Source organism: Panthera onca, chromosome E1 (genome assembly GCF_046562875.1).
Source record: "Panthera onca isolate mPanOnc1 chromosome E1, mPanOnc1 haplotype 2, whole genome shotgun sequence".
Lineage (NCBI taxonomy): Eukaryota > Metazoa > Chordata > Mammalia > Carnivora > Felidae > Panthera > Panthera onca.
In genome coordinates this window covers 36,997,191-37,016,395 of record NC_138352.1, presented here as the reverse complement: position 1 = coordinate 37,016,395, position 19,205 = coordinate 36,997,191, and the positions used below count along the sequence as shown (strand labels likewise).

The 19,205-nt window shown below is 40.4% G+C and overlaps 1 protein-coding gene across 2 annotated transcripts in view; it reads left to right on the top strand.

Moving 5' to 3' along the window:
* Nucleotides 1–301: 301 nt before the first annotated feature.
* The window catches only part of UTP6 (UTP6 small subunit processome component), a 29,987-nt gene continuing 11,083 nt past the window's right edge, over nucleotides 302–19,205 (top strand). Inside the window, exons 1-13 of one of the 2 annotated variants that reach the window (XM_060646720.3) lie at nucleotides 302–530; nucleotides 2,024–2,108; nucleotides 5,609–5,650; nucleotides 6,095–6,187; nucleotides 7,281–7,328; nucleotides 7,769–7,832; nucleotides 10,083–10,201; nucleotides 12,124–12,201; nucleotides 12,953–13,034; nucleotides 14,012–14,093; nucleotides 15,153–15,364; nucleotides 16,047–16,126; nucleotides 16,481–16,558. In XM_060646720.3, coding sequence (XP_060502703.1) covers nucleotides 439–530; nucleotides 2,024–2,108; nucleotides 5,609–5,650; nucleotides 6,095–6,187; nucleotides 7,281–7,328; nucleotides 7,769–7,832; nucleotides 10,083–10,201; nucleotides 12,124–12,201; nucleotides 12,953–13,034; nucleotides 14,012–14,093; nucleotides 15,153–15,364; nucleotides 16,047–16,126; nucleotides 16,481–16,558 — 1,155 coding nt within the window. In that variant the 5' untranslated portion in view covers nucleotides 302–438. The remainder of the gene's footprint in view (nucleotides 531–2,023; nucleotides 2,109–5,608; nucleotides 5,651–6,094; nucleotides 6,188–7,280; nucleotides 7,329–7,768; nucleotides 7,833–10,082; nucleotides 10,202–12,123; nucleotides 12,202–12,952; nucleotides 13,035–14,011; nucleotides 14,094–15,152; nucleotides 15,365–16,046; nucleotides 16,127–16,480; nucleotides 16,559–19,205) is intronic. The other variant, XM_060646721.3, reaches the window with a different exon arrangement.

The following is a 19,205-nucleotide window of genomic DNA, read 5'->3' as shown; positions in this document are numbered from 1 at the left end:
GGAAAGCGAAGACATGGGACCGCAATAGAATAAAAGGAGACAGTATTCTGCAGAAACGAGTCGCACTCCTTTCAGGTAACCCCTCTAGACACTGGGAGGCGCTCTCTCGAACCCCCGCCCACGTTTAGCCCAGGGCGCGTCTAGCCCCGCCCCCACTCTGGCCCCGCCCCTCCACTCCAGTTCACGTGAATCCTCCCGAGCCGGAGGGGTGCTCCGCGGAAGCCCCACAGTCGGTCTCGGAGAGGTGACAGCCGCCTCAAGGGCCGGAGGGCGGTCTCCGACGGCGGAGGCGGCGGAAGCGGAAAAGGCGGGACCTAGGGCGCACGTTACGTCAGCACGTGCGAACGCTAGGGCTAGGTCTCCGGAATAGATGGTGGCCGGTTCGTGCGCGTGTTGGCGGTCGAGAGGCTCGCCGGTGGGCTGTAGAGTTGTGACCTCATGGCGGAGATAATTCAGGAACGCATAGAAGATCGACTCCCCGAATTGGAACAGCTGGAGCGTATTGGATTGTTCAGTCATGCGGAGATTAAGTGAGAAAGAGCTGAGGAAGTGGAAGAGCTGGGGCGGGCTGAAGGGAGGGGGGAGCCTGGGGGGGCAGGGATGCCGGAGCACCTAGTTGTGTTTATTTTTTGTAACATGGCAGAAGCCCATTTTCAGATTTTGTTGACTCCCAGAATTTCTCATTCGTTGCACGGTGGTCTGTTTGTACTGCTCTAGAGATGCAAACTTCAGTGGATGCCAAGAGATAAATCTTTCTAGTAAGACTTGAAGATGGGGACCATTTAATTCAATTTTGTATTCTACCCCAGGGTTTAGCCAACAACGTCCGGCACGAGGTTGGCATTCAGTAATTTGTTACAATTAAGCCTAATATTTTTTAGTGGTTTTCTGTGACTGTTGCTGCATTTTACAATGGCTGGGAATGTAGTAATGTGACTATGGGGGCCTTAAAGTAAACCTTTGTTAGTGAAATGCAGCATAGTGTGGACTCAAAAAATTTTTCTTTAATGTTTATTTTTGAGAGAGTAGGGGGAAGGGCAGAGAGAGAGAGTGGAAGAGGATCCCAAGAGGTTCTGATGCCAGACTCTAACCCAAGAACCGTGAGATTATGACCTGGGCCAAAATCAAGAGTCCATTGCTTAACTGACTGAGCCACCCAGGTGTTCCAGCAGTGTGGCCTCTCAGTGCGTGTTCAGTAAATGTTACTATTACCATTAACTAGAGACAGTAATTGACCTCGTACATCTTGCATTAAATTCTCTTAATATACACATGTTGTGTTTTCTCTTTAGCTAAATACAGTCAATCCTTTCCCATGAGTCCTTTGTACTGTTAATAAACCTTTCTAGATAGAGACAGTAGAGACAATCTAGGTGTTGTTTTTTTTTTTTGTTTTTTTTTTCTAGTTTGAGTGTTGGAAAACTCAGAAGTAAGGAATTTAAAAAAGATACTTGGTTATTATTAAAACCCAAGTGACCAGAATTTGGAGGGAAAGAAATCTTTACTAATATCACATACAAATAATGTAAAGTACTTAACATTATTTGCTTTGCTGGTGGGAATGTCAATGGTCCTGGCAGCTGACTAAGATGATTTTCATGAAAATTTTAAAATACTGGGCGCCTGGGTGGCTTGGTTGAGCATCCGACTTCAGCTCAGGTCATGATCTCACGGTTTGTGAGTTCAAGTCCCCTGTCAGACTGTGCTGACGGCTCAGAGTCAGGAGCCTGCTTCGGATTCTGTGTCTCCCTCTCTGCTCCTCCCCTGCTCACTCTCTCTCTCTCTCTCTCTCTCTCTCATAAATAAACATTTAAAAAAAAATCCTGATGCACACACCCTAAGCACACAGAAGTAATCAGGTAAGAGAAAACTTGCTTATGAAGGATAATTTGGGAATTTCAGGTTTTGGAAATGTTTTAATATATATATTATGTTTTAAATATATTAAAATAAACTTAAAACTCCAAAATTATTTAACTTATGCTTTTTTCAACTGTTATATCTTAAATGACTTTCTCTTCAGGGCTATCATTAAGAAGGCTTCAGATCTGGAATACAAAATACAGCGAAGAGCTCTTTTTAAGGAAGACTTCATCAATTATGTTCAAGTAAGTGGATAAGTTCACTACGTTTTAATCCCCTCACAAATTTTAAATCAATTCTAGAATGGTGAGCTTGATTCAGTGTTTTTTGCAAAATTCTAGAATTGATGATTAAACGGGTAATTTTTGAACAGGAATAGAAGTGGCCTGGGAATAACGTTGCCCCACTAAGGCTTTAGTCCTTGGCAAACTGAAATTTTCTTTTTTCCTTCTATGGAGTTAGTAGACCAGATACTGCCAAAGATACTGTGTATTAGGATTTAAGCAAGAGAATTGACATACTATTTCTTGTGGGGAGAAATAAAGGAGAGTGAGTTTGGTGATGGTAGATGGTTGGAAAGTTGATATTTATGTGTCTGTAAGTCTGCTACTTAGAGGGATACTGCAAATTCTTCAGTACTATAAGTGAATGGGAGATTTGAGTGAATCTAAAGTTTACATGCTAGACCAATTTTCAGGTGGAGGAGAATAGCTAATATGTTAGATAACAAGATCTGGACCCAGTGGTAAGACGTAATATTAGAAGACTGGAGGTTTTCTGAGTTTAGATTGGAAAAACAACAACAGGTGAACAAATGAGACCTGGCTACGAATCTTGTACTTGGAAGAGGTTTGGGAGCTCATGGTGGATTGCTGTGTGTCAACTATACTTCAGGAATAAACTTGGAAAAGGACAAAAGAAAAAAAATAATGGACCATACATATATATTTTTTTTTAATTTTTTTTTAACGTTTATTTATTTTTGAGACAGAGAGAGACAGAGCATGAATGGGGGAGGGGCAGAGAGAGGGAGACACAGAATCTGAAACAGGCTCCAGGCTCTGAGCTGTCAGCACAGGGCCCGACGTGGGGCTCGAACCCACGGACCGTGAGATCATGACCTAAGCCGAAGTTGGCCGCTCAACCGACTGAGCCACCCAGGCGCCCCGATAATGGACCATATTAACAAAAGTAGAGTGATGAGTAAGTTAGCTGAGCAAAGAACACCTGCAAACAGTAGCCATTCAGAAGATGTTAGTTTGAAAAAAGGTGTTTTGCACTTAACAGACAGTGTCTGGAGCATTGTATGAGGCTTGAGACTGCATTTTAAGAAGGACTTTGAAAGGTTAGTTAAAAGGCAGCCAGGATGGAAACCTTGTTCTAGGAGGAATCATTGAAAGAATACAAATAGACACATTTAACCTTAAGGAGACCTGAGAAGTGGCAGATAATTCCACTCTTCAAATATTTGAAGAGGTACCTGTGGATTAGGTTGATTAATTTTAGAGGCCATAACTGAAATAAGTAAATTAAACACACACACACACACACTCCCACACGTACATATTTTCACTCACATCCCCGCCCTGTGCATACAACTGTCACAACTGTATAAACTTGCTATAAGACATAAGTGGCATTTTAAATCAGTGAGGTTCTGGTTGTCCGCATTGAGGAAATAAAATTAGACCCCTCTCATATAATAAGCAAAATGAAAATCCTTCTGAATGGAAAAGGTAAATTTGGGGAAAACTTTGTATCTCTACAAGAAATATGAAAGAATGACTTTGAGTAGGAGAGGTTTTCTTAAATGAGACTATGAAAGCACAATGACAAGAAGATTGATTTGGCCATGTTTAAAATAAACATTTCTGTGCAAAAAAGGTGCCACAATGTAAAAAGACAAGCCACAAAATGGAGAAAATAATTTCGGTACATAAATATATGTGTATACACACACACACGCACACACATATATAGACACTTTTTTTTTTTTAAGTTTATTTATTTTGAGAGAGAGTGAGAGCAAGTAGGGTAGGGGCAGAGAGGGAGGGGGGAGAGAGAATCCAGAGAGGGAGGGGGGAGAGGGAATCTGCACCGATAGTGCAGAGCCCAATGCGAGGCTCAATCTCACAAACCAAGAGATCATGACCTGAGCTGAAATCAAGAGTTGGACGCTTAACCGACTGAGCCACCCAGGTGCCCCGCAGCACATATATTTTGAATCTAGAATATCTAAAGAACTACAGATTCAGAAGAAAATGACAACTATGAAGGATAAAAACAACAAAAATATGAACATGCAATTCACAAAGGGGAAACACCATTCACTGATCAACTTATGAAAAGAATGTTAGCCTTATTAATTTTTTTTTAACGTTTATTTATTTTTTGAGAGACTGAGACAGAGCATGAGCGGGGGGGGCAGAGAGAGAAGGAGACACAGAATCCGAAGCAGGCTCCAGGCTCTGAGCTGTCAGCACAGAGCCCGATGTGGGGCTTGAACTCACAAACCACGAGATCATGACCTGAGCCAAAGTCGAACACTTAACTGACTGAGCCACCCAGGCACCTGCTCATGCTCTCATTCTCTCTCTCTCTCTCTCTCTCAAAAATAAATAAGTATTAAAAAAAAAAACACACAAAAAAAAGCATTCAAGAAAGCATTATAATAAAGTCCAAAGTTTTGCTTAAGAATGATAGTCAAGATAGTCATTTTTTCTGGGGAGGGAAAAGAGTGGAATTAGACATGATACATAGGGAACTTCACCTTTACTTGAAATGTTTTATTTGTAAAGACTTTGAAGCAAGTTTAATAAAATGTAGGCTTTGATGTAGCTGTGTAATAGCTGCTTGGGTGTTCTGTGTGCTTGAATATTTCATAAAGCACTTGTAAAATGAAGCATAGAATCTTGTGAAGCCTTAAGTTTTGTGTCTCTAACAGTCTTCAAACTGAGGCTTAGAGAGGAATTGAATAGTAGTAGTTTTTAGAGAACCTTAAGAAGTTTTAAGTGGTCCTTCAGAGGGTAGGGTAGGGAGAACCAATTAGGCACAACTGTGTCTTTCATTTGCTTATGTTAAGCTAACATTTTTGCATGGTTAATTTACTCAAAGTTGGAACATGCTGTTGTAGACTAGAAAGTCTGATATTATGAACCTTATGTCTTTTTTTTTTAAGTTTTTCTTTTCTTTTTTTTAAAGTTTGTTTATTTATTTAAATAATGTCTATTCCCAACGTGGGGCTTGAACTCATGACCCTGAGATCAAGAGTTGTGTGCTCTTCCGACTAAACCAGCCAGGAGCCCCAAATCTTAGAAATGTTATGATTTTAGAAACATACTTTCTTTGAAAGCATCTAAGATGTTTATATGCTTGCTAACATATGGATTTATGAGTTTTGTAGATGTAAGGTGAATTATCACTGACTTTTAACAGACATTTACTACAAATTATGCTTGATAGCATATTATCTTCTTTTATAGTCTTTTTTAAAAAAAATTTTTTTTTAAAGTAAGCTCTATGCCCAGCGTGGGGCTTGAAGTCATGACCCAAAGATCAAGAGTTGCATGCTTTACCGGCTGAGCCGACAAGCTGCCCCAATCTTGTTTTATATTCTTGATTTTTATTTACTTTATGATTTTAACTAAATGCAGTTCCTGTTATAAATTAAGGTTTATAAATTAAAAGGTTATAATTTAAAAGGTTATAAATTTTTTTTTTTCTCTTATATGTTTTTCTTCCATAGTATGAAATTAATCTTTTGGAGTTGATTCAGAGAAGAAGAACTGTAAGTAGATATTCTGGAAATTGGAAAAAATTTAGATTAGGTAGTGTGGCTCTATAGCTAGAACTTGGGTTTGGGAAGCAGTTGGCACTGATAAATTGTGTGGTGCTGTGTTCATAATGGATGTTTGTAATCATTTGTTTTCTTTATCAGCACCTTTTTAAAAATATTTATTTAGAGAGAGTGCACGCAAGTGGGAAAGGGCAGAGAGAGAGGGAAAGAGAATTTAAGGAGGCTCCGCACTGTCAGCACAGAGCCTGATGCGAGGCTTGATTTCAACCAACCGTTAGATGATGACCTGAGCAGAAATCGAGAGTCAGACGCCCAACTGACTGAGCCATCTAGGCACCCCTATCAGTACAGTTTAAGATCAAGTAGGAATGTTGTTATGGATAAATGTGATTAAATTGAGGCTTTTTTTTTTTTTTTTTTAATGTCACCTTTAAGCGCATCGGGTATTCATTTAAGAAGGATGAGATTGAGAATTCTATTGTACACCGGGTACAAGGTGTCTTCCGGCGTGCTTCAGCAAAATGGAAAGTAAGTTATCAGAGCATCTTTAATTGTAAGAGATGTAAAGATACGTATTATATGTATTATGTTTCGGTATTCAAATGTATTGTTTATTCTTGGGTGTCTCAATATTTAACCTAATAATGGTATTATTTGAAACCACTTATCAAACCGTGAAGAAAATTGATCTCATTACCTTATAGTTCTTCTTTGAGGATGGTACTGAAAAAGGTGGATATGATACATGGTTAAGGATTAGAAATTTGGGATGTATGGATAAATCTCTAAGTGAAGAACACTGAAGACTTGGAGGTGGAAGATAAATGGTTAGAGTAGGGGCAGCACCTTACTAACTTGATGTTCTTCAAGTTGGGCTCTGGGACTGGGAGTACTTTAGATCCTGGGAATGACAAATTTGGGGTTGCTACCCCTGATTGAGACCATTTAAGAACTGCATTGAGCAAGGGGCGCCTAGATGGCTCTGTCTGTTAAGCATAATTCAGGTTATAATCTTGCGGTTTGTGAGTTTGAGCCCCATGTCAGGCTGTGTGCTGATAGCATGGAGCCTGCTTTGAATTCACATTCTCTCTTTCTCTCTCTCCGCCCTTCCCCTGTTCTTCTCTCTCAAAAATAAATAAAATATTTTTAAAAAGAAAACAAAGGGCGCCTAGGTGGCTCAGTTGGTTAAATGTTTGACTTCAGCTCAGGTCATGATCTTGCGGTTCGTGAGTTCGAGCCTCACATCAGGCTCTCTGCTATCAGCATGGAGCCTGCTTTGGATCCTCTGTCTCCTGGCCCCCTCCGCCGCCGCCCCTCCCCCTTTCCCCCCACCATTAAATATAAATACACATTAAAGAAATGAAAACAAAACCGCATTGAGCAAATTGGATAGACAACAAATTTTGTCTTGGAGCATGGTAGGTGAGAACGGGTGGCCAGATGGAGTTAACACATTTAAGAGATCTAAGACCTCAGTGAGTAACAGCCTAATAGGCTGAGCCATGTGTAACACATTGGCTTTCCTGAAATCTCCCTCTCTTTCTAAAAAAAGGTAATTAGTGCAAAAGTATTATGTATTAAGTTCAAATTCGAGCAGCTTACTACATTGCTTTTCTTGCAGGATGATGTTCAACTTTGGCTATCCTATATAGTCTTTTGTAAGAAATGGGTGAGTATTGCGCAGTTGTGTCTTGCTTCCTTGTTCTTTTAGTAAGTCTGCCTTTTAAGCTCCGTGCTTGAGTACTGAACTCCATGTTTGCTCCAACGTTGTGGGGTTAGTAAATCGGAAAAGACTCAAGAAGGCTGAACTTCAGTGTAACAACATTTGCATATCTGAAGACTATATAAATGGTTTCTAAGTCAGAAGATGATCTTTGTTGTGTGTATTTATTTAGTAAAGTTAGATTTGTTTAGATACTTAGAATGTTTGCATGTAGTGGTTTAGGTAGAAAAAACTATGAGTGTGTCTATATTTGTTTCTATGTCCCTACAAGAGCATATCTTGCCCCATTGGATTTTAAGTTGGTAAGGAAACAGTACAGATCACTTAGAGATGACTAATAATGAGTTCAGCGTATAGGAAGTAGAATTGCTTTTTCTCTCTTACAGGCCACCAAAGCTCAACTTAGCAAGGTATTTTCTGCCATGTTGGCCATTCATTCAAACAAGCCAGGTATGGTGAGATCCTTGTCAGTTCTTCTACCTTTTGTGTAGACTCAAGCTATTTTGGCATTTATTTTGCTTCATAAACCTAAAAGAAATTAGTTTGAGAACTTGAGCATAGGTACTAGGCCTCAGCAGTTCTGGTTTCTGAATAGCTGCCTCTTAGTTCATCCCTGTATATTGTGTATCATTTATTGTGTTGAGTATTGTACCTGTGGGCAAGAAGGACTAAATTTCTTTTTTATTTACTTATTTATTTACTTACTATTTATTTATGTTAAAAAGTATTTTATTCATTTATTTTTAAAGTATGTTTTACTTTATTTTATTGTTATTTTTAAAAATATGCTCTGTGTAGGGCGTCTGGTTGGCTCAGTACGTTAAACCTCCGACCTTGACCCAGGTCATGATCTCATGGTTTGTGAGTTTAAGCCCCATATCGATCTCTGCTGTCAAGTGTGTAGCCTTTTTGGGATCCTCTGTCTCCCTCTCTCTGCCCCTCTCCCACTTTCTCTCAAAAATAAACATTAGGGGCGCCTGGGTGGCTTGGTCGGTTAAGTGTCTGACTTCGGCTCAGGTCATGATCTCGCGGTCCGTGAGTTCAAGCCCCGCGTCGGGCTCTGTGCTGACAGCTCAGAGCCTGGAGCCTGTTTCGGTTCTGTGTCTCCCTCTCTCTCTGCCCCTCCCCTGTTCATGCTCTGTCTCTCTCTGTCTCAAAAATAAATAAACGTTAAAAAAAATAATAAACATTAAAAGTTTAAAAAAAAGTTCTGTATGCAACATGAGACTTGAACTCATGACCCAGAGATCAAGAGTCACCTGCTCTACTGACTGAGCCAGCCTGGCACCCCACTAAGTTTCTTTTTAGATGATGATAAAAGAAACTCTTTGGTCCTTTGAGAGGCATTCTATTTGGATGTATTCACATTTAAGGGGCACTTAGAGGGGAAAACTTAAAAACTTAAAGGGGAAAATGTTAACTCAGATTTTGCAAGAGTGCCTGGCACATATTAGGTACTCATGTTTTGTAAGAGAAAGACGTCTCTTGTGAATACTGTGTGAAATAGCACATAATCTTATAGGGGAGGTACTCCAGTGCCTATTCTCAAGTATTAGGCTCAACCAGGTTCACGCTACACAGGCTAAGATAGGCCACATTTGGCACCAGTTAATTCACCAGAGGATACAGCATTAGGTGAGAGTCTTTAGTAGAGTACTCTTAGCAATTTGGAGGCCAGTCTTTGGTCCCCAAGATGACAGTTCAGGTGTGAGGGAATGAGACCATGTGAATGGGTGGAGAAACAGCTCTGATTTAGAAGTCCTGTGGATGGGCACAGCTTCCAGGGATCCTAGAAAGGACTGTGCTCAATTTCAGGAGTCACATGCTCAGGAAAGCCCAAAGCAGTCATGCTCTCTCATTAATAACCCTTCTAGTCCAGACGTGGTTACTAACCATGAGTCATTTTTACCGAAGGCAGTCTTGTCTGGTAACATAGCTGACTTTTATTAAGTTTCTAGGGAAATAGCTGGAATGTTAACTCGACGTTGATTTCCTGTGTAGAAAGACAAAGGTTTTTGTTTTTAAAGCCTTTATTCCCAACAGGTGTGATAAAAATTTTATTTTTAATGTTGAGCCATTCAAAAGAAATTATAAGCTACTTAAATAAAGAAAAAGAGTGAAATATTTTTATTTCATTGATTCTAAGATGCACAATTTCTTCCAGTATTTTTATAGTTCTAAAGTTTATATGTGACTTATAGTGATGTTGATCTTAGATTGAATGAGGCACATACGTACCCACAGATGTTATCATTTACCTCTTCGCTTCAGAATATTCTAATTTTTATTTATTTATTTTTATTTTATTTAAAGTTTATTTTGAGAGAGAGAGTACACATAAGCATGCGGGAGGGGCAGAGAGACAGGGAGAGAGAGAATCCCAAGCAGGCTCTGTGCTATCAGCTCAGAGCCTGACACGGGGCTTGAACCCATGGACTGTGAGATCATGACCTGAGCTGAAATCAATACTCGGATACTTAACACACTGAGCCACCCAGGTGCCCCAGAATACTCTAATTTTAGTTAAAGCAGCAATACTTTACAAATAACCATTGAAATTCCCTCTCTCCATCCCTTTCCTCTTTTGGGAAGATTAAAAAAAATTCTTTGAGTATTAAAATAGGAGCATTGATCTTTTTTTTTTTTAGTCTGACTTGATTGATTTATTGAAATGAAGTCTGATGTTTTTTATTTATATAGCTTTGTGGATTATGGCAGCCAAATGGGAAATGGAAGATCGCTTATCTTCAGAAAGTGCAAGACAACTATTTCTTCGAGCTCTGCGCTTTCATCCAGAGTGCCCAAAACTTTATCAAGAAGTGAGTTGTGTACCTGTAAGGTGAAAGAGTGATGTCTCGGTTTTGGTCCTCTGTAGACTTACATTCTTGATTAAGTTAAAAAGACTTGGATTTGTGGAGGCTAGGGATAAGTAGAGGAGCTGCTGGAAGAGGAGAGTGGCGAAGCTGTTTCTTGGCCAGTATTAGGTGTTGACCGTGTGCATCTTCCAGGTTGTTAGAGATTAGAACTCTTACTGCCCATTATGGTTGGGAGGGGTGGGGAACTGGACCCTACCTATTTTCGTTGTGGGGCCAGGGTTCAGCCATCTTTATACCTTTGTTGTTTTTTCCCTTGCATGTACCTTCCCTACTTCTTATCTTCTTTCTCTCCTTCCTTTCTCTCTCTTTTTCTATCTTCTTCTTTTGGCTTCTCTTCATTTTTCCCCACTTATTCTTATTGTCTCTTTTTTCTTGAGATATATCCCTCCTTCCCCTCTTGCTGGACTTAACGCCTTAGAGGGAGGCACTAGAACAGTGATGGCCAGACTTTCAATTAAGAAAAAAGCAAGTGCTAAAAATGGTGTATTTTTAGAAGCTGCCCTTTTTTGAGGTATTTGTTAGGATAAGGGAGAAACTACTGTCTTGTCTTCAATTGAAAATGAAGCCTTATTTGATGGAAAAAGATGTGGGTCTTTTTTTTTTTTAATTTTTTTTTTTTTGTTTATTTTTGAGAGAGATACAGAGCGCTAGCAGGAGAGGGGTAGAGAGAAAGGGAGACACAGAATCTGAAGCAGGCTCCAGGCTCTGAGCTGTCAGCACAGAACCCAACGCAGGGCTCGAACTCACGAACCACTAGATCATGACCTGAGCCAAAGTCAGATGCTTAACTGACTGAGCCACCCAGGCACCCCGATTTGGGTCTTTATGCTTGTAGGTTCTGTAGCTGTCCTAACTAGTGATTTTTGGTCTTGTAGTTCTTTAATGATGTTTTATATTGCAGCTCAGCATTTCTTCCCTTGTTTTCATATTCTTTTCGATATCCCTTTGCTACCTGTAGTATTTTGATTGAGAAACAATAAGTATCACTCCTCCCTGCCGTTATAAGGTTATTTTATGGAAGTATTGTTTATGTTTTTTTGAAGTTTTCCTAAATACTCAAACTGGTATTTCCAAAAATAGAAATAGGTTTATTCCTTATTCTTTTTCAAAGTAAATTAGAGGGTGCCTGGGTGGCTCAGTCGGTTTAAGAGTCCACCTTTGGCTTAGGTCATGATCTCACCGCTCGGGAGTTTGAGCCCTGTGTTGGGCTCTGTGCTGACAGCTCAGAGCCTGGAGCCTGCTTTGGATTCTGTGTCCCCCTGTCTCGCTCACGCTGTCTCTCTTTCCTTCAAAATATAAATAAACTTTAAGAAATTTATAAAACTTTTTTTTCACATTTATTTATTTTGAGAGAGAATGCAAGTGGGGGAGGGGCAGAGAGCGAGGGGGAGAGAGAATCCCAAGCAGACTCTGCATTGTCAGCATAGAGCCCAACACAGGGCTCGATCCCACAACTGTGAGATCATGACCTGAGCTGAAATCAAGAGTTAGTCCCTCAACCGACTGAGCCACCCAGGCACCTCCTGATGGTTAATTTTATGAAATTATAATACATATATTAAAATCAGGAAATTGACATTGGTCTAATGTGTGCATATGGTTGGTTCTCTGTCATTTTTTTTTTTTTTTTTTTTTACATGTGTAGATTTGTGTAACCACCACCACAATCAAAATGCAGAGCTGTTCTACCATCACAAGGAACTCCCTTCTTGTCAGTGTCATCTAGTTTCATAACAAAAAATATCACGCTATCCCCAGACTTTCACAGATCTGATATTTATGGGTAAAAAATGGCATCTTATATATTTCTAATTAAAAAAATATATATTTCCAAAGATTTTCAGTTTATAATTTCCCTTGTATAGTACTTTAGGATGGAGCTGATGCATACTGAGAAACTGAGGAAGGAAAAGGAAGAATTTGAAAAGGCCAAAATGGATGTGGTAAGATCCGAACATGTCATCACACATTAACAATTAATAGTGCTTTGAGCCTTCTTAGGAATAAGAGACAATTTTTTAAATGTATTTTTTATTTAATGCCAGTTTTGAAACTTTGAGATGAATCTAGAGTTCATTTAATTAAACGGGCTTAGTAATAAAAATGGAATTCTGTGCTTTAAAAATACACATTTGGACTGTTTGAAGTAGTCCTCAAAATAATTTATTACTGATCGAAGGGTAAATGGTTTCCCTAATACTTTATGGTTTCATTAAATGACATACTAATGGGTTGAAGGAGCTCGAGGAAGGTTGTGAAATGTGTGGTTCCTAGCTTTTTATATAATTTTTTTGGTGACGGTAATTTTAAAGAAAAGCTTTAGAATGTTTGAGCTGAAAAAGGAACTTTGCTATCATCTGTTATTGTGGTTTCCAGCTGTGAACTTTTTTATTCAAATAAAAGTTTACCCAGAAGGGTAAACAAGCCATGTAAAACCTGACCTGCTCTGGTCCAAGTAGAGTCAGGCCTTAAGCCATGTGATCTTGCTATTGCTCTAGGAGCCTGAGAGAACACATTGGGAAGATCAGTGGTCTTGTTCAGGCTGCACATTTTACAAGTGAGGGAAGTGGCCCAGAGAGAGACGTGGTTTGCCAGAGGTCATATGGCACAGATAGTCTAGGGCTGTTAATTTTTATCCTAGTGCTTTTTCTAGTTACTGGCATTATCTGTTATGTTTACTATAATACTCTTTAGGGGAATCTTGATTATCCTGAAGAAATCCTTAAGGGCGAGTTGGCACGGATTATCTACAAAAATTCTGTGAACATAATTAAAGGTACGTATGTTTTGAATATTTATGATGGAAAGTGCAACATTCTATTTATTATGTTTATTTTGAGAGAGAGAGAATGCAAATATGTGTGGGCAGGGTGTGGCAGAGAGAGAGAGAGAGAGAGAGAGAGAGAATCCCAACCAGGCTCTGCATTATCCGTGCAGATAGTGCAGAGCCTGACATGGGGCTTGAACTCATGAACTGCAAGATTATGATCTGAGCTGAAGTTTGATGCTTAACTGATTGAGCTACCCAGTCACCCCACAATGTTCTATTTAAAATGAGGAAGACTGGGGCGCCTGGGTGGCTCAGCCGGTTAAGCGACTGACTTCAGCTCAGGTCATGATCTTGTAGTTTGTGAGTTTGAGCTCTGCATTTGTGAGTTTGAGCTCTTCATCGGGCTCGGTGCTGACAGCTCGGAGCCTGGAGCCCGCCTCAGATTCTGCGTCTCCCACTCTCTCTGCCCTTCCTCACTCATACTCTGTCTCTCTCTCTCTCTCTAAAACATAAGCATTAAAAAAATTAAAAGGGAGGAAGACCTTTAGCTAATGTTGAAAATTTATGTTAGAAATTCTGTTAGAGTGTATATAAGATTCTATGGGAATAGTGTCCTGTTTCTTTCAGAAAACATTGATAGCCCCTTAGGGTATACTTGAACATTTCAGTAAGTTTATCGAGTATTTAATTCACATGGAGAGTTGGAAAGAAATAGGTGATTTAGAACATTTCTTTATGCTTTTAAGATGTTTAGTAGAAGAAAAGAAGTACTTATGAATACTCTAAAATATCACTAATGACTTTGCTTGTGTAGTGGGGCTATGGGTGATTTTTTTTTCTGTTTTGTCCTATTTCTCAAATAATACAAAAGAATTAGCTCTAGTACATCAAGAAAGTGGTACTTTCTTGTAGAAGAAAGTGGTTCTTTACAGTAAAATGACACTTGACAGTCTTACTCCCCTTCCCAATTTTTAAAATTTTAGGTGCAGAATTTCATGTGTCACTGCTTACAATTGCACAGCTATTTGACTTTGCCAAAGATCTGCAAAGAGAAATTTATGATGAGTAAGTAAGTTCGTGGAAAGGTGAATATGTCTATTTCCGATCTTGTGGTAAAAGTTTGAGGTTGGGTGTTTAGAAAGAGGGAAAGAAGACACTGTGCTAAGTCCTTGGAAGAAAGCAAGGTTTTAGGGCTTTTGTATCATAGTAAGTCATAGAAAAGTAAATATCTCTGGAGAACTTGTTTGACTCACTTCTGGGCTTCTCTTGGGAGTTAGTTTGTCTTTACTCAGTGACAAACATATCGTACAGCTGATATTAAGACGTATATTTCTGCTGTTCTGGCATGTCTTTTGTCCATAGAATGAGAGTGGTCCTCATAAAGGTTTGCAGTGATTGCTGTAGGTTATTTTATTCTTCAATGTTGGAGCATATTGTTTGAGAATTTTTTGCAGCCTGCCTTGTGGGTATATCACTCTTAGGTAGCACCCCTTACTTTCACAGGAGATAAAACAGAACTTGGCTTGTTTGCCCTTTGGATGCCTTCAGAGCTTTGGTAGAGGTTTAGGTCGTGCTTTTTTTTTTTTTTCCTTGCCTCTGTTACAGAAAATCAAGAGCTTGGATATAAGGTTCTCCAGGGCTCAAGGACTGTCTCATCACACATACCTGTTGATTTAACTTTGAGAGCTAACTTGTGAATGAAATCTGAAACATTCTGAAACCTAATAAATGTGCCACAACTCTGATTGATTGACAAAATTTATACAGTGAGCGTGAAGATCTCTGGAGGGCTTGCTGGGGAATTGTCTCCTGGTAATGGAATTGTTAAAGGGGTGTCCCGAGTGCACTCTTAAATTTTTTTTTTTTTTTTAACGTTTACTTTTGAGAGACACAGTGTGTAAGCAGGGAAGGTACAGAGAAAGGGAGACAGAATCTGAAGCAGGCTCCAGGCTCCAAGCTGTCAGCACAGAGCCCGACATGGGGCTCGAACTCATGAACCGTGAGATCATGACCTGAGCCCAAGTCGGTTGCCCAACCGACTAAGGCACCCAGGTGCCCCTGGGTGCATTTTTAGAGCATTGGGGACTGTCTCTGTTTGATACTGAGTTAAGTTTCGTGTCATAGGGCTGATGCCAGTGAACTGCTTTTCAGCCTTCAGGCTCTACACACAGATGACCCTCTCACTTGGGATTATGTGGCACGGCGAGAATTAGAGATAGAGTCACAGCCAGGAGGAGAGCAGCCTGCGACGAAACAAGCCAGAGCAGTGGAGGTGGGCCGGAAGGAGGAGAGGTGCTGTGCTGTGTATGAAGAGGCGGTGAAGACTCTCCCTACAGGTGAACTTCACCAAACCTTGGGGTGGTGTCGAAGTTAGTATTCACGAATGGGAAGCCGAAGCTTCCGTTCCCATTACCAACGTCAGTTTCAGGATTCTCTCTGTGCTAGTTTACAGTGTGCCTGCCTTTCCAACTTGTTCTGTGGTGGTCAAAGATGGAGCTTTGATGACCTTCTTCAATAGTAATGGTATCCGTTTGGGGGAAATGGTACATAGGAAATGATAATTCAGAAGATTGTCATTCTCTAATTCTCTTTTCATACAGACTTGCTTCCAAATTTTATATATTGGAGTGTTAATGTTTAATTTTTGAGAGAGAGAGCGTGAGCAGGGAAGGAAGGGGCAGAGAGAGGGAGACACAGAATCTGAAGCAGGCTCCAGGCTCTGAGCTGTCGGCGCAGAGCCCGACGCGGGGCTTGAACTGAAACCAGCCATGAGATCATGACCTGAGCCGAAGTTGAATGCCTAACCGACTGAGCCACACAGGCTGCCCTTTACTTTTTATAGCTAAGTCATTACTCAGTATTTGAGATGTTTGATTAGCTGTAATCAGAATAACTAGTTTTTTCCACCGGACTAGCTTAAAACCTTTTTCAGAGGAATTTCCCTTCAAAGGAAAGATGTATGATGACTGTTAAATGGAGAGAACTAGTGATGTGATCTGCATAATCTGACTTTTCCAGAGGCCATGTGGAAGTGTTACATCACCTTCTGCTTGGAAAGATTCACCAAGAAGACAAGCAGTCAGTTCCTCAGAGAGAAGGTGAGGACCTACGTTACATGGTTATAGTGGCTGACTAGAAAGTGACTGTTTTCTGTAAAAAGAGCAGACACGTGGCTCCTTTGGGGCCTGGGACAGCTTCCAAGAACTTAACCTAAGCTCTTTCCCCTTGTGGTTGACCTGTCATTCTGAAGGTCTGAGCCTGCTGTATCCTTTTTCCGGCCACCTGATTAAGAAGCACCCTGTTACTGGGCTGTGTTTGGTGTGCTGTTTAGCGGGTCTAATCATAAGGGAAACTACCTCAAGTTCCTTTTCTTGGTTGCACTTGTTCTTGTCAGAGGCCACAGACCCCTGTGGGGATGTTTGTAACGAACTGAGAGATTTTTCTGATTTCAGAGGCTGGAAAGAACCATGATGGCGTTCAGGAAGGCACATGAACTCAGACTTCTACCGGAATTTCAGTACAAGCAGTGGGTAAGGGCACATTCACTGCCAGTAACATGTACTTGATTCCAGTTGGCTCATGATGGTGTCATGTGTTTTAATATATTGTTATGTGTTATGTGACTAAACCCATTTGGATGTTTGGTATGGAAGATGAGTGACATTACATTTGACGCTCGGTATTTGGTATATGCCGGAAATGAAATCTGTACAGTAAAGAAAGGAATGTTACGTGGTGGAAAATAGCCAGAACAGGGAGTCGCAACTTGGGTTTATTTTGTTTACCCATACATCTTGTCCTGAACATCCCTTTCCTGAATATCTGCCTAGCCCAGATTAAGCATTGGTACGATAAAAATAAAGAGAGGTTAGATGTGTTCCTGTGTTTCAGAAGCTGACATTCTAGTAAGAAACCTGTTAACCCATGCCTACTTTCTGGGGTGGGTGAGGATTGGTATGGAGACCAGGATAGTGCGCTGAGGTATTTCTACATTGGGTTTTGTCACTTACTAGCTAGACAACTTGGGCAAACCACTTAACTTTTCTGAGTTTGTTTACTTGATTTTAAAACAGTGTTAGTGAGGAGCGTCTGGGTGATTCAGTCAGTTGGGTGTCCGATTCTTGATTTCGGCTCAGGTCATGATCCCAGGGTTGTGAGATCAAGCCTGGCCTTGGGTTCCGTGCTGAGCATGCAGCCTGCTTAAGATTGCCTCTCTCTCCCTCTCCCTCTTTCTTTCGTGCATTGTGTGTATGTGTGTTCTCTCTCTCTCTAAAATTAAAAAAAAAAAATAGTGATCCTTGTTTTTGGCAGCTCACAAAGTTGTTAACTTATAAAAAAATGTTCGTACGTTAACATTTAAAAAATACTTTTTAAGAGTTTTTGTTTTTGAAAAAGATACAAAGGGCAAACGGGGGAGGGGCAGAGAGAGGAGGAGACAGAATTCCAAGCAGGCTCTGCACTGTCAGCACAGAACCCGATGCGCGGGGCTCGAATTTACCAACCCTTGAGATCATGACCTGAGCCAAAATCAGGAGTCGGATGCTTAACTGACTAGGCTACCCAGGCAACCCTTAAAAAATACTTTTTAGGGGCGCCTGGGTGGCTCAGTCGGTTAAGCGGCCGACTTCGGCTCAGGTCATGATCTCGCGAGTTCGAGCCCCGCGTCCAGCTCTGTGCGGACAGCTCGGAGCCTGGAGCCTGTTTCAGATTCTGTGTCTCCCTCTCTCTGACCCTCCTCCGTTCATGCTCTGTCTCTCTCTGTCTTAAAAATAAATAAATGTTTAAAAAAAAATTTATTAAAAAAAATACTTTTTAAATGTTTATTTATTTTGAGAGAGAGTGAGAGAGAATGGGGGCAGACATGGAGGAGGGGTAGAGAGAGGGATAGAGAGAACCTCAAGCAGGTTCCACACTGTTAGCACAGAGCCTGACGGTGGGCTTGATCTCATGAATTGTGAGATCATGACCTGAGTCGAAATCAAGAGCCTGATGCTCAACCAACTGAGCCACCTAGGTGCCCCCAAAATACTTTTTATTTAGTTTTTATTATTTATTTATTTATTTTTTAATTTACATCCAAGTTAGCATATGGTGCAATAATGATTTCAGGAGTAGAATCCAGTGATTGATTCATCCCCTATGTATGACACCCAGCGCTCATGCCAACAAGTGTCTTCCTCAGTGCCCCCTTTCCCATGTAGCCATCCTCCCACCCACAGCCCCTCCAGTAACCCTCAGTTTGTTCTTTGTATTTAAGCGTCTCTTAAGTTTTGTCCCCTTCCTGTTTTTATATTATTTTTCTTCTCTTCCCCCGTGTTCATCTGTTTTATATCTTAAATTCCACATATGGGTGAAGTCATATGATATGATATTTGTCTTTCTCTAATTTTGCTTTGCATAATACCCTCTAGTTCCATCCATGTTGTTGCAAATGGCAAGATTTCATTCTTTCTGATCACTGAGTAATACTCCATTGTGTGTGTGTGTGTCTGTGTGTATGTATATACATATATACAAACATACATACATACATACATACATACCTATGTACACACATACATTTCTTTATTCATCCATCGGTAGACATTTGGGCTCTTTCCATACTTTGGTTATTGTCGACAGTGCTGCTATAAACATTGGGGTGCGTGTGTCCCTTCGAAACAGCACATCTGTGTCCTTTGGATAAATACCTAGTAGTGCAGTTGCTGGGTCGTAGGGTAGTTCTATTTTTAATTTTTTGAAGAACCTCCTTACTGTTTTCCAGAGAGGCTGCACCAGTTTGCATTCCCACCAACAATGCAAAAGAGATCCTCTTTCTCCGCATCCTCGCCAACATCTGTTGTTGCCTAAGTTGTTAATGTGAGCCATTCTGACAGCTGTGAGGTGGTAGCTCATTATGGTTTTGATTTGTATTTTCCTGATGATGAGTGATGTTGAGCATTTTTTCGTGTGTCTTGGCCATCTGGATGTCTTTTGAAAAGTGTCTATTCATGTCTTTTGCCCATTTCTTCACTGGATTGTTTTTTGGGTGTTGAGTTTGATAAGTTCTTTATAGATTTTGGATACTGACTCTATCTGATATGTCATTTGCAAATATCTTCTCTCATTCCATCGGTTGCCTTTTAGTTTTGCTGATTGTTTCCTTCGCTGTGCAGAGAAGCTTTTTATCTTGATGAG